This window comes from Bos indicus x Bos taurus, chromosome 19 (genome assembly GCF_003369695.1).
Source record: "Bos indicus x Bos taurus breed Angus x Brahman F1 hybrid chromosome 19, Bos_hybrid_MaternalHap_v2.0, whole genome shotgun sequence".
Taxonomy (NCBI): Eukaryota; Metazoa; Chordata; class Mammalia; order Artiodactyla; family Bovidae; genus Bos; species Bos indicus x Bos taurus.
In genome coordinates this window covers 47,438,776-47,454,425 of record NC_040094.1, presented here as the reverse complement: position 1 = coordinate 47,454,425, position 15,650 = coordinate 47,438,776, and the positions used below count along the sequence as shown (strand labels likewise).

Sequence of the window (15,650 nt, the reverse complement as noted above, 5' to 3'; positions counted from 1 at the left end):
GAATAATAGTTGACTAAGCAAGACAAAAATCACTGTGGATGGTGACTGCAGCCAAAAATTAAAAGACACTTGCTCCTTGGAAGAAAAGCTATGACCAACCTAGACAGCATATTAAAAAGCAGAGATTACTTTGCTGACAAAGGTTCATATATATAGTCAAAGCTATGGTTTTTCCAGTAATGTATGGATGTGAGAGTTGCACCATAAAGAAGGCTGAGTACCCAAGAATCGATGCTTTTGAACTATGGTGCTGGAGAAGATTCTTGAGAGTCCCTTGGACAGCAAGGAGATCAAACCAGTTAATCCAAAAGGAAATCAACCCTGAATATTCATTGGAAGGGCTGATGCTGAAACTAAAGCTCCAGTGCTTTGACCACCTGATTCAAGGAGTCAACTCATTGAAAAAGACCATGATGCTGGGAAAGATTGAGGGCAGAAGGAGAAGGGGGAAACAGAGGATGAGATGGTTGGATGGTACCATCGACTCAATGAACATGAGTTTGAGCAAATGCCAGGAGATAGTGAAGGACAGGGAAGCCTGTGAGCTGCAGTTCATGGGGTTGCAGAGAGTCGGACATGACTGAGCAACTGAACAATAACAACTGACAGCCTAGAGGGTAAAACATCGAGCCATGGAGAATTGTTCTGAGGCCTTGAAGGTGGGTCTGCAGACCTGTACCTGAATGAATTTCAGAATTGCTATGAACATCTGTGCATCTCCTCTTTTCTGCCTGTTGGAACAGGAGTGACTGTAGCAGTTATCCCACCTGTCCCACCATTTTACATTGGTTGTTGTATGAAGGAAGCATATAGCTTTTTTGTTTAGTTCACAGGACTTCAGACTGAGAAGTATTGTACTCAAGTATATAAGGAATTCACCCAAGAAGCCTATCTGCCCCTAGAGGTATTTAAAGGCTAAGACTCTGGACTTGAACTGATGCTTGTTAGTTTGCAACCTTGAGGGTGTCCCAGGTGAAATCTGAAACCAGCTGTCTTACATGAAGAGTAGGGAGAGACCAAAGAAAGAGGCAGACCATTCCACCTTGGTAGATGGAAAGTTTAATAAGCAAGGGAACTTACATACAAGACAAGTAGGTCTCTGCACCCACCTGCCAGAACCTTAAAAATTTATCACATGAAAAGTAGCATATTCACTGGTTCTGGAGATTAAGATAAGGATATTTTTGGCTGGGGGGGTGGGAGTGGTCATAGGCAATGGTTTTGTCTACCACAGTACTCTTCTGTTCAAGAAGTGGCATCTAGGGACTTCGGGAAGCTAAATTCACATGCCACAAAGCAACTAAGCTTGCCCCTGCAACTACAGAGTTGCATGTGCTAAGTCGCTTCAGTCATGTCTGACTCTTTGTGACCCTATGGACTGTAGCCCACCAGGCTCCTCTGTCCATGGGGATTCTCCAGGCAAGAATACTGCAGTGGGCTGCCATGCCCTCTTCCAGGGATCTTCCCAACCCAGGGATCAAGCCTTCCCAACCCAGGGATGTCTCCAGCACTATCGGGCAGGTTCTTTACCACCAGCACCACCTGGAGTTCACGTACAACAGAAGATCCCACATCACACAGCAAGGATGCCACATACTGCAACTAAGACCCAATGCAGCCAAATAAGTAAATAAAGAAGTGGCATCTACTTCCCTCCACTTGAACGTGGGCTAGATTTAGTAAGCTATTTATAATGAAGAGTACGGCAGAAGTGATTATGTGACATTTACAAAGAGAGGGTAATAAAAGACACTGCAGCTTTCTCCATGCTTTCTCTTGGATTACTCACTTGGGAAGAAGCCAGATGGCATGTCTTGTGAACCCTCAAGCAGTCCTATGGAAATGTCCTATTGTTAATAGCCAGTATGGAACCGATGCCTCCTGCCAACAGCCATGTGAATAAGCCATCTTGGAAATGGATCCTGCAGCCCCTTTGAGTCTTCAGTTGACTGTAGCTCTGGCCAACAGCTTGACTACAACCTCAAGAGAGACTCTGAGCAAGAACCACCCAGCTAAGCCATTCTTAAATTCCTGAACACAGAACTTTAACGTAATGTTTGTTGTTTTACACTGCTAAAATCGTGTGGTCATTTGTTATGCAACAACAGATAACTAATATAATCCCTAGGTCACATCTTGATCCATGATGTCTGGTTAGAGTCTTGCTATCATCTGTACGTATCAGCCTGCAGGAAGAAGGAAGAGAAGAAAGGCACGCTCCCTCCCTTAAACAGCACTTGCTGAAAGTTGTGTGTACCCCCTTCATTAACATCTCACTGCCAAAGAGATGACCATTGCACACCCAGCTGTATTTTTTGTGAGCAACCATGTGCCTGACTAAAAATTAAGAATCCTAATACAATGTGAGAATGGTGATAACAGATAACGGGCACAAGTAGCAATCTCTGTCACAATGGATGATTACAAGGGTCAGGAAAAGTAAAGTCTAGCATATATCCGTCAACATTTTTCCTATTACTTAACAAAGTATTTCCATCAGCCAACAAATGATTTTTATACAGGCATCACTCTGACCTCTCTAAAGAATCATGCCAATGGAGTGAGTCACAAGAAAATCCAACTGATATATTGGGTAAAACACAGTGAATTGTAAAACTTTTTCCTTTCAAAGTTCTTTTCAGGGATACTCCTAGAGAATAATTTACAATGGTGGTTTTGCCTAAGGGCTCTTAAATCTCCTAAATGTTGCTCTCTAGACATTGGGTTGGCTAAAAATTTTGTTTGGACTTTTCCATAAGATGTTATGGAAAAAGCTGAATGAACATATTGGTCAACCCAATATTTATATTCTTCATTCCTTAATGTATTGTCAGAAAATATAGAGCTAACAAAAAATATTTTCTCTATGTAAGAGGCTGGAGACATCACTATGACATTAGGAACTGCAAGGAACACCATCATGTTCCTGATCTATAATTTTCCTTTCACATACAATCCATTCTTGGATACCCACAGTAGTGGATTTTTAAAATTTTATTTAACAATATGGTCAACCCCAATGAAAACATTTAAAACTGCCTCCTTGTGCGCATTAGTCAAACTAAAACAAATTAGGGAAACATATATCCAGATATACATTACAAAACCAAAGAGAAATTAGTTTCAAGTATTAAATGGCTTACTGCAAACATATATTATTGTTTCCTTACATCATTGTGAAAAATGAGGGTATTGTAATTCCAAGACAATCTGCTTGTGATTGGTCCCAGTGGTCATTAGATGGCTATTATCAAATAATTCAGGCTACAGAGGTCAAGGCTTATAGATATGATTTGACATATTGCTACCCAGTTCATTTTCACATCAAGTCCTCCATTTTCACCCAGATACTTAGTCATCAGTTAGCATGACATAAATAAAACACAGTGAATCTTACAAAATTTCACCATAAAAGGACTCAGTCTGAGTTCACATAATCTTTTAATGATGTCATGTACTGCATTGTGCTTTTTTTTTCAAGTAAGGAATGTAAAACTCAAAGGCAAGGATTATAAGTGTTCTGTAAAGTATTTCAATGCCACACTCTCAGTGCTCAGTAAATTTTAAATAGCGAAAAATAAAGTTACAAGTTCTAAAGTCTTATTCTGACATCCTAGAGTATGATAATATTAATATTTAAGATTTTGATCCTGTCACCTATAAACAAATGCTGTAAGAGTATTCTATTTTTAAATTTACTTATTTTTAATTGAGGGATAATTACTTTACAATACTGTGTGTGTTTCTGCCATACATCAACATGATCAGCCATAGGTATATGTAAGAGTATCTTCTTGTTTCAGCTTGGTACACGAAAGGTTTTCTTTGATGCCTGCCAAGTATTCTGTTAGCTGTTTTTCCCTCTGAGATTCTGATCTATTACTTCTTTTAGTTTTTCATGGGAATTTGTGGCTGTGAGTGAACAAGCCTGTGACTATTTAACTTGGAAAATGGACTGAAAGTAGACTTTCGTTTTCTGTGAGTACATACTTGGTTTTCTTAATCTATCAGCCAAGGTATGTTCTTAATCTTTTAGCAGCAGAGCTGACTTATTGTAAATTTCTTTCTAAGCCAGAAAAGGCCTAAGTATGTGATTCCTTAAAACAGTAGTTCTCAAACTTGACCATGCAACAGAATCACCACAGGGATTACCTCTTCTGGTCCTAGGGCTGACACTTTGAGATCCATTGTCTTAAAGCTGGGCATTTACATGGTCCTGTAAATAATTTGCCATTAAGCCTTTACTTTACTAATTTATGCCTCCAGCAAACAAAACCTAAATTGACAGTCCCTTCTGTTGAAGTTATACAAGGTTCTAAGAAATCCCCAATTAAAAAAAAAAAATCCCCCCAAAAAAACCCCAAAACCAAAAAACTCTCTTAGACCAGTAAAAACCTACTCATTTTGAAAATGTGATTCACATCTAAACAAAAGCTCTAGATTCGGAAACTAACTTCAGTTCCTGGAGTCATCGTCATTCTGTTACATTTGGAAACATGTTTGCTCTAAAATAATCATTTGTGAGGCAATGTCACTTTATTCACCCAAAGGAAACAGAAATAACAGCACAGGAAGCGCTGAGGAGCCTTAGGCCAATTCTTTTTGGAAAGCACATTTAATTCACTGTTGCACAATTCAGACAGAGGAGGTGGTTAGAAAGTCAGGAAGGCATTTAGGTCAACCAGGAATACTTAACAAAGAGAAATATCTTGAAATCATGGATGGTCTAGGAATATCTGAGAGGTAAAGAACTTGACTCCTTAGGTGACAACTTGTCAGCAATGTTCAAAGTTTCCCATTTTTGTCCACAGACCCTGAGATTGAACGTAAAATATCTCCAAAAGAGCTCAGAACAAATAACTTCTTTGGGCTGTGTTTTCTGATACTAAAATACTATTTAGGGGTTCACCCTGCTGCTCTTGCTGCTAAGTCGCTTCAGTCGTGTCCGATTCTGTGTCACCCTATTTCCCCCTGACGTCAAAACTGACTGCTATTTGCTAGCTCATGAAAACAGCTATGGTTTCTCCCCACATACAAATGTACTGATCTTCAAAGCCTGTAAGCCTTATTCCAGAAGCTCAGAAAGATTCCTACTAATTTTTTCCTCCTTAGAATACAGTTTTCTCCTCCTTTGGTACCGTTTCTTCATATAAACCATCTTATTTAAAGAAAATGACTGCCACGTCAATGGAGTCATTTCTCAGGAGCCAACAGTTAGAATTAGATTCTAAACTTCCTGGATTTATAATCGTCTCTTCCCATTTATCCCTCTACAACATTACCATTTCCTACGGGAAGGAGTAATCCATGAGTGACACGGGGCTCAGATATCTGCCCCATTCTTAGGAATGGATACAGAACACACATTTCAGCTAGTTTCTTATGGATTCCTCTTCCCCAATACATGGATTAAACCATGTGCAAAGTGAAAAAAGAAATAATAACTAAGTGGAGTTTTAAGTGCTGTATCAGGAGATGTAACTGCTAACAAAAGTTGGAAAAGGGTGTTCTCAGAGAAGGTAGAATAAGGCTTTTTTCGTTGAGAAAGGTGATATGGGATGCCACCTGCTCTTGCCAGAGCCAGATCTCCCAAATGAAAAAACAAACAGTATCAACATCCCACAGAATCTTGACTGCCTATTTGATGCCACAGTAAGTCCCAGCATTATGGAATGTGGATACTGACAGAGACCTCCTAGATTGGCTAGGCCAAATCCATCATTTTTCAAACTAGAAAACTGAGCCCCAGGGAGAAGACTTGCCTTAATTAAGGTTAAAGCTCCTTAGCTGCAACACTGAGGTCAGGACCTAGATTTTCTGATCATCAGACCCCTGTTTTTATAGGCCCTTCCCTTTTTCTCAGGGAATGGTGGTGGTGGTTAATGTGGAACAAATGTAAACACTGATGGAGCAACTGCTTTTGCTGCTGCTGCTGCTAAGTCACTTCAGTTGTGTCCGACTCTGTGCGACCCCATAGACAGCAGCCCACCAGGCTCCCCCGTACCTGGGATTCTTAAGGCAAGCACACTGGAGTGGGTTGCCATTTCCTTCTCCAATGCGTGAAAGTGAAAAGTGAAAGTGAAGTCACTCAGTCGTGTCCGACTCTTAGCGACCCCATGGACTGCAGCCTACCAGGCTCCTCCATCCTTGGGATTTTCCAGGCAAAAGTACTGGAGTGGGGTGCCATTGCCTTCTCCAACTTCTTTTGCTAGGGGAAAAAAAAAAGCACAGCCCATTTTCCTCCTCCTCCTTGGGAGAGGTCCAGCATATCCATGTGTCTAACCCTGCAGGCTCCCAGAATGAGAGAGCCCTTTCAGACCCAGCAACGGGGTAGCGACTTCTTATGAATGATGCCAAGTGGGAGTGTCTGCACCCAGCTCAAGTCGATATGGCTTTTCATCATTTTCTTCCTCATCATCAAATAAAATTACAAATATAATGCAAGTGTGTTTATATTTTTGCTCCTTTAGATTCAGCAAGCCTCGTCCTGATTTCAGGTGTCTCGATGAGAAAAACAAAACTCCACTTGTGGCCTCTCAAATTAAAGACTGAGTTCAAATGAGGTTGCCCAGCCCAGAGGAGGATGGCGCACATGTGCCGATACACCTGGCCCATCCTTCCACCCTGGCACGTGTGCCCAGCAGACTCAGTCCCATGGGAATGATTCCTTCACAAGACACCCAAGAGGTAGATACATGCAGTCAGCCCCATGGGTGGGTATAGCACACAGAAGCACAAAATTGGGTGTGTGGAGGTGCCTTGAACATGGGACAGAAGGCCTGAAGGGTGGGGCCAGACCTCTGACTCTAACCATAGCACTCTCCCTGGAAGGAAAAGCCTTTGGTCATGAGGGAAATTCCCAGTATGTGTGCGAGCGTACATGCTTGGTCACTTCAGTTGTGTCTGACTCCATGACCCCATGAACTGTAGGATGCCAGACTTCTCTGTCCATGGGATTCTTCAGGCAAGAATCCTGGAGTGGATTGCCATACCCACCTCCAAGGGATCTTCCTGACCCAGGGATTGAACCCATGCCTTCTGCATCTCCTGCATTGCAGGTGGATCCCTTACCCACTGGGCCACCTGGGAAGCCCCTCCTAGTACATAGCAAATGTCTATAAGCAGTGAAAAGATGGGATGGGAGCCAAAGAAGTGATGCTGGCTAAGGGTGACACACAACTTCTAAAGGAACCTCTAGGGTAGAGCTGCCAATAAGGCAAATCAGAAGGGTTATGATCATGAATGGGGGAGCCCGGGCACTTTAACCCCAGGTTATGCATGTCCCTGCCCCCCACCACCAGCCTTTCTCCCAATAGATCAAAGACTAGACAGCAAGGACTTCCCTTAGTAGAGAACTCTGCTGGGTTGAGGTGACAGCAAAGACAGGCAGGCCTGATGGTCCAGCTTTCCCCTAACGTCTCCCTCAGCCTGAGGGAAGGGACAGGAGACGGAGGCTCGAGTGACACAACAAGGCCTCAAGACCCAGCAGCTCCCACCAGAGCTGCTCAGAGTCAGGCCTGAGAACCAGAAATACAGGGTAAACCAAGGTCCCTGTCTCTGGAACGAGAGTCCTCGGCCCTGCCCTCCTCTTCAAGAGACTGTCCTGAGAAGGAAAGTTGGCTTCCCACTGAGGTAATAAAGAACACCTGCTCAGCGATGTAGGTCACCCTCAGGTTAAGCAGGAAAACTCCCTGAAGGAAGGAGGCCTTCTGAGGACAAAGACTGAGGAGCTTCGCTCATCTGGGACACAGGTTTTAAATTATACACTCCCCCACACGTATCACACACACACACAGACCCACAATCTTCCAACCCACCCCACTCCAAGCCCTCAATCCCGCCCCACAGGTATTGCCCCCTGTAAACATAAGAGCAGAGACGTCCACAATCCTGGGACAGTCCGAGAGCGATCCTGGGATGACTGCTCGTTAAGTGCCCCTGTAGGTGATGTTGGTGAAGGTGGATGTAGCCTCTTTATACAGTGGGTTGTTGGCCTGCAGAGAGAACAGAAAAGTGTCTTACAGCAGATTCCTCAATTCTTGCCTATCCTGGGGGTTTACTTGTTATCTGAGAAGTTTACCCACAACACTCTTCTCTGACATACTATCGATGAACAGTGTGATGCTTGTAATACTCATACATTTGCTCTTACAGAGGGAATGGGTAGGAAATAAGAGGAGAGAGAAAATGGCATGCCATCCTTCCACCATTCCTGAGGGGTTAATTCAGCCCATCACTCTTGGGGATCCCAAAACCCTTCAAGATTAGCTTTTAGCCAATATCTGTTTCCTCCTCCTCTTCTGAACTCTCTTTCTCCCTTTTGCCTGCCTTTTTTTCTTTGTTGTTACTGTGATAGGGGGCGCAGGCAGAGAAATAGGTGTAGCAGGTGATGGTCAGAATACAGAGGACCACTTTTGCTCAAATGATTCTTAATCTGTTCTCATCTTATCCCTAAAGCCTTGCCCACAAACTGTCACATTATCAGGAAAGAGACCCTCACTAGGTTTCCCAAACTATTTTCTAAAAGCGACAAATCCCACTAGGTCTGATAGTCCTTAGTGGTAGGTAGCCTCAAGAAACACAACACATTCTCATGTGCCTCAGAGAGTCAGGATTTCTACACTGTCTGAACAGAAACATCTCAACTTCTTGGAATCCTTGAGTTCAAAGGCCTGAGGTCACCATCAGATGGGAACAAACTTTCAATCTAACCTCGGATATTCAGTGAAGTCATTCACTTGGAAATCCAGGAAAAAGTTAAAATGTGGACCATGAGCCAAAGGAGAGTAAGCTTAAGTATATAGAAATTTCTCAATTAAAAGCTTGTTTGGTTAAATTCAATCAGGGTAAACTGCAGGGAGCATTCTTTTAAGAGGCTGATACAAAAAGTAATTTCTATCATAACCTAGTTCCCTCCCATAATCAAGGAAGCTGCTAAATTTCTCTGTATTCAGTTTCTTTATCTATAAAATGGGAATAATAATGTTATCTATCACATAGGGCTGTTACAGGAAGGAAATAACACACAAAAAGCATTTAGGACAGTTCCTGGTACATGGTAAATCTTCAGCAAATGTTGGTTGTTATCATTTGTTTCTGTTTATGTTTAATGCTTTTGACTTCATCAGTATATAGTGGACTCCTATATGTCCTCAATGTAGGGTTCTCAAGTCTGTCTTATCTTACTCCAAGAGTAAGTTTTCTTTTCCCTGCTTCCAGGGCAGAGCTGAGCCCTATCTGTGCTCAGCTGGTACTCACTGATGTCATAGAGAAAGAATCAGATGGTTTCCAGGGAGCATAATGACAATAGGAGAGTTAGTCCATCTCCCAACTTCCAGAAAAAGGCTAATTGGGAAACTATGATGCCGGCTGAACCTGGCCTTCCCTAAATAAGCATCTACTACTTCCACTTCAGACTCTTGAACCAACAACTTAAGAAAATGCCCAGCCCGGCCTCTTACAGTGTCCCATTTGGCTCTGGCTCTCTCTTCTTCAAATTTAGCAAACTCCTTCCGGTCATGGATGGTGATGAGGAGCTTCCAGATGAGCAGAGTCGCAAGGCCGATGAGCAGAATGGCCCCCATCACGGATAGCAAGACCACCAGGATGTCAGGGCCCTTGGGACACTCTATCAGGAGAGAGCACAGAGCAGGGTGGTTGGGAATGGAGCAGGAATCATTTGAATTGGTTACAAATAAGATCTTCTCAACAAAAGAATATAGTACTGGAGCATTCTCCAAAGGAAACAGAACTTACAAAATAAGCCTATTAATTTTTAAAAGGAGGGGGTTAAAATCCTTAGAGCAGCAATCATCTGTCCTGAGTGGTTTAAATCAAAGTTCATTAGCTGGTCATTCACAAGCAGAGTCTAGCCTACTTGGTGAGAGTTCACACAAATGTTCATTAAAAATTTGATTTGGGGAGTTTCCTGGTGGTTCAGTGGTGGTTAAGGCTCCAGGCTCCCAATGCTGAAGCCCAGGGTCGATTCCCAACCAGGGAACTAGATCCCATATGCTGCAACTAGGAGTTCGCAAGCCACAACTAAAGATCCCACAGGTTGCAGTGAAGACCTGGCGCAGCCAAATAAAGAAAACGTTTGATATTGCTGGCAACATTAATCCAGGAGACTCTCCCCCTAAAATTTCAGATGATTCTTCTCTTCAGGAAAAAAAAAAACGTCAAAAGATCCAGAAACACTGAACTTAGTCTTTTATAGGGTTTCAAACAGCTAGGGCTGAGGAATAGCTGCCCCTTTCAGTCAGAACACACTTTTTTTAGCTTGCCAGACTCCTCACCACTCTTTCTTTTCTGCACTAAACAGAGGCGAAGTGTGACTTGTCACTGAGTCTGTGCCCCTGTGGACTCTGGAGCCAGACTGCCTGGGAGTAAATCCTGGCTATGTGACCTTTGATAAATGATTTCACCTTTCTGGCTGGCTGTTTTCCATTTCTCCATCTCTAACAGTAATAGCCCTGATTTCAAAAATGTATTATGAGTAATAGTTAAGGAATAATTAAGGACTTTTCTGGTGGTACAGTGGATAAGAATACACTTGCCAATGCAGGCAACACGAGTTTGATCCCAAGTCCAAGAAGATTCCACACGCGTGGGCAACTAAAAAGTGCACGCACCACAACTACTGGGCCTGCACGCCCAGAGCCTGTGCTCAGCAAGAAGCCACCACAGTGAGAAGCCCAAACACTGCAACTGGAGAGCAGCCCCCACTCGCCGCAGCTGGAGAAAGCCCGTGCACAGCAGTGAAGACCCGTCCAGTGTAGCCAAAATACATAAAACAAAAATTTGTTTAATCTTAAAAAAGGAATAATTAAATATATTTAAGGAACTCAGAACAGTGCCTAGCACAAAGTCAGAGCTCAATAAATATCAGCTACTGTTATTACTGGTATCCCTGTTATCCGAGGCTGTTTTCCCTAATTTATTTACCCAGCTCCTCCTTGAGTTTGAGCTGGGTATCTGAGTTAGTTACCCTAGTTCAGATATTACAACCCCTGTGGGCTGGGAACCTGATGACCTTTTTAACATACTTTGAAACTAGGAGGTCTGCCAACCAAGACAATATTTTGGGTTTCTTCCCAAAATATTTAGTCATCTAAAATCCTCACCCTGTTGAGAACCAACTTCCTGTTCAACCCCAGTCAACAACCAACATAATCAGAGGTGCGACATCAGCCCTCTGAGGGCCAAGTTGAGTATGCTCTGAACAGCTCCGTTCCCATAAACCACAGACGTCTGATGAGTGACCTCACTCCAGTAACTTCTCGGGTGTTATATAATTAGGTGTTTGCATATCTGAGTATTGATGGGTCTAAAGAGATGTCACACCTACTTTCCACACTGTCTCCCACCTTCTTCTCTAAACATACACACTATGCTCACCACACATGACCCAAAAACAACCACCACCACAACCCAAGCTGGCTATTTCCTATCCCACCAAATTACAACCTGTCTATAATTAAAGGAATGTCTGGAAAGAGGCTATGAGATCCCAATGTCTGAGTTCCCAGGGATGAAGGGTCCCAGTTCTTCTGGGAAAAGCAGTTATGAATTCTCTGGAAGACTGAGGTAGGGCTGACCCTCAAACCTCAAAGTGGAATCGCTTCAACTTTACATGTCAGTATGGTCAGGACAGGTAGAAAGCCAGATCTTCAGGGGAAAAATTAAACCTGTTAACTATCTGTCCTAAAAGGGGTGGACGGCAGGTTTCCTGGAAATAGATACAAGACCAGGTGGTCTCTGAAGTGCCTCCCCAGCCACAGTGATGATGACCCATGATGGATGATGACCTAAAGTCAGGGACGACTGGGGAGGGTTAGCAGAATTGACAAAAGTACAGGAAGTCCAGTTAAATTAGAATTTCCGATAAAAAATAACTTTTTAAGTATGTACCACATCTTGCATAGGACATATTGTACTTTTTTATTGAAGTATAATTACAAAGTTGTGTTAGTTTCTGCTGTACAACAAAGTGAAATCAACTATATGTATACATATATCCCCTCCCTCTTGGCTCTCCCTTCCACACAACCCACATCTCAACCCTCAGGTCATCTCAGAGCACCAAGCTGAGCTCCCTGTGCTACGCAGCAGCTTCCTACTAGCTATCCATTTTACGCCTAGTCATGTATATATTAATATGTCAATCCTAGTCTCCCAATTCGTCTCACCCTCCCCTTCCCCCTCATGTCCACATGTCCAGTCTCTGAGTCTCTATTCCTGTCCTGGAAATAGGTTCATCTGGACCACTTTTCTAGATTCTACATACATGTGTTCATATACAATATTTGTTTTTCTCTTTCTGACTTTCTTCACTCTATATGACAGACTCTAGGTCCATCCATATCCCTACAAATGACCCAATTTCATTCCTTTCTGTGGCTGAGTAATATTCCATTGTACATATGTACCATATCTTCTCCCTGAGAAAACTGTAATTCAAATGGACACATGTCCCCCAGTGCTCACTGAAGCACTATTTTCAATAGACAGGACATGGGAACAACCTAAATGTCCAGTGGCAGACATACTATATTTTATCAGACAACCCTATCTGGAAGCAATGAGGGCCCAGCTCAAAGGAGATCATTCCCTGACCACTTGGCTAATGTCAACTCTTTAGTGGTTCCCTCTTCAGGGCCCCGTAGTGGCTCAGCCCTTCAAAGAGAACATCTGCAAGGGCAAGAGTTAGGGAAGCAAATGAGAATAATCTCCTCCTAGACTGCAGGCCCCAGATGCTACCTCTTACTCAAAACCAGAGCCCCTGAAAATGATTGGAGCCCAGGGTTAGAGGAGAGGCAGAACTTGAAATTCAAGGCAACAAGCTAAGAAATGTAGGTCTCGAGACCTGTCTCTGAATGTGAAAGAAGGGCTATACTGGCAGTAAGCCTAAAAAGTTACCCTCCACTCTGTTAACCAGTAATGTGTCACCATCCCAGTTATCATCATCTTTGTTTCCCAGGACTCCAGGCAATAGTTTTCAGTCTCAGAATACCAGGTCAAATGATTTTTGTGAGTGCTACAGGAGGAGCACCAGCCAGATTGTTATAACAAAGAGATGCTGCTGCTGCTGCTAAGTCGCTTCAGTCGTGTCCGACTCTCTGCAACCCCATAGACGGCAGCCCACCAGGCTCCCCTGTCCCTGGGATTCTCCAGGCAAGAACACTGGAGTGGGTTGCCATTTCCTTCTCCAATGCATAAAAGTGAAAAGTAAAAGTGAAGTCGCTCAGTCGTGTCTGACTCTTCGAGACCCCATGGACTGCAGCCTACCAGGCTCCTCCATCCATGGGATTTTCCAGGCAAGAGTACTGGAGTGGGGTGCCATTGCCTTCTCCAAACAAAGAGATGAGGTAATGTTAAACCCCAAAGCAAGAGCACACTACATTTTTGAGATGAGAAGGGACACAAGTACAGATAGGGTGGGTGTGGAAAAATCCATTTAACCTGTTAACACAGGTGGATGAGAAAGTACGAGAAAGACATGCTGAAACTAACCTATGTCTGCTTCCCCAGAGGTAGTGGGTTGGCCAAAAAGTTCATTTGGATTTTTCCATACCATCCTATGGGAAATCCTGAATGAATTTTTTGGCCAACCCAGTACATACCCAGATTCTTTCCTCTCCACTTCCCCATATCAGTGTTCCCTTGAGTCACAAAATAAAACTAAGGTGATACCCTTTGTCTTCTCCCTTAAAAAGGATGAGAGCCCTGGAGAGACTGATAAACAATATCACAAATGGGGACCCCATGCTCTCCTCTACCCATGGGGAGGACAGCACCCCCAGTGACATAGATGCAGCCCTTTTCCCACTTTCAACCGCTCCTGTCTTTAAGCAGCCAAAATTCTCCCAACAGATATTAAGATGTATTTGAGTCTGCCTGTCTCCTGGGCATAATCCATCCTATGCATTCATTCAAAAACTGCGTATGAAGTATCTTCTCTGTAAATAACTGAGCCAGGTATAGAGATATTATAACAATAGATAAGACAGACATAATTCCTGTGTTCATAGTCACCTGAAGAAGATAGGAGATTAAAGAAGCAATTTTTTTCTTTGAGGTTTGTGGGATCTTAATTTCCCAACCAGGGACCGAACCTGGGCCCCTGGAAGTGGAAGCACAGAGTTTTAACCACTGGACCACCAGGGAATTCCCTAAAGAAGCAATATAACAACTTAGCTGGTCTAAAGGAAGCACAGAGACCCAATGCAGGGGGGTACAAGTTCGATGCCTGGTCGGGGAGCCAAGATCCCACATGCCTTGTAGCTAAAAAAACAAAACATAAAACAGAAGTAATATTGTAGCAAATTCAATCAAGACTTTCAAAATGGTCCACACCAAAAAAAAACTTTAAAAAAAGCGGGGGTGGTGGGGAAGCACAACTGCTCAGAAAATCAAAGATGTGTACCAAATCTAATCATCATAATGGATGCTGGAGGTCTGAAATGGCTCATCTGGGAAGTGGTATGTCTAAAACATCGGGGAATATATTGCAATTACCAGGAGCACTAACAAGGAGCAGAGAGGCATTGGCTTGTAGAAGTAAGACAGGGTTCAGAACTCTGGATTTTTTAACAAGGGAACATACAAAAGTTCAAGAACCACTGCCCTCAAGCAGGGACCAGCAAACAGCCCAGTGAGCCAAATGCGGCTGGCCACCTGTTTTGGTCAACACACTCAGATGCCTTCATTTGCATACAGTCTACGGCTGCCTTCTTGCTGCTGTGTCAGAGTTGAGTAGTCACCGCAGAGACCATCTGGTTCACAAACCCTAAAATATTTAACATCTGGCCCTTTATAGAAACAGTTCACTGGCCCCTGGTCTAAAGAATGATTTGAAGAAACTCCTACAGCTGTAAAGAATGTCAAGTGACCAACTGATTTAGCCTCTGCCTTCAGAGATTGTTCCTTCATTCCAGAAAGTTCTGGCCCACCCCTCCCATCCCCCATGCCCACCATACCATAGCCCTTATCCCCTGCAGTGTCATGACTGTTTTACATGCCTCTCTTATCCATGGCCTGTGAATACCACACCTGCTTTATTTACTATTACATCCCCAGCACCTAGCCCATGCCTGATGTATAATAAATACTCAAAAATACTGTCTAATGATTGGGACTTCACAGTCCAGTGGTTAAGACTCCACCTTCCAATGCAGGGGGTGCAAGTTCGATCCCTGGTCAGGGAATTAAGATCACACATGCTGAGTGGTGTGGTGGGAAAAAAAAAAAAAGTCTAATGATTCGTACCTTCATCTATTGTTTAAGGGAAAGAAAGGAGATATAGAAAATATGGGGAAACAAGCAAATCTATTGCGCTGGATGGTGACAAACCTATGGTGGGTGTGTGTATGATACAATGGGCCCTCCTGCCTCTAGAGGGTCCGGAGAGCAAGCATTAACTTTTCAGTGTTGGAGGCAGCCTCAAATCCTTCACCACATCACATGGCAAAGCTGGTAAGGTGAAGACCTCAAACCTCAGGCCTTCCTCTGAAGCAGCAAGCAGGTTGTTCCTGGCAACCATTTAACTCTTAGTAGAGCAGATGCCCTGTGCTGAAAAGTGCTAGAATTTAAATTCCTTACTTCTTCCTTACAACGTCACCTCAAAAAACACCAGGCTATCATCTGTTCCT

At 43.3% G+C, this 15,650-nt stretch overlaps 1 protein-coding gene across 2 annotated transcripts in view; it reads right to left on the bottom strand.

Moving 5' to 3' along the window:
- Positions 1-3,275: 3,275 nt before the first annotated feature.
- Positions 3,276-15,650, bottom strand: part of ITGB3 (integrin subunit beta 3) — a 63,300-nt gene continuing 50,925 nt past the window's right edge. For both annotated transcript variants that reach the window (XM_027517511.1, XM_027517512.1), the window contains 2 exons: positions 9,462-9,628; positions 3,276-7,994 (listed from right to left, as the gene is read on the bottom strand). In XM_027517511.1, coding sequence (XP_027373312.1) covers positions 7,929-7,994; positions 9,462-9,628 — 233 coding nt within the window. In that variant the 3' untranslated portion in view covers positions 3,276-7,928. The remainder of the gene's footprint in view (positions 7,995-9,461; positions 9,629-15,650) is intronic.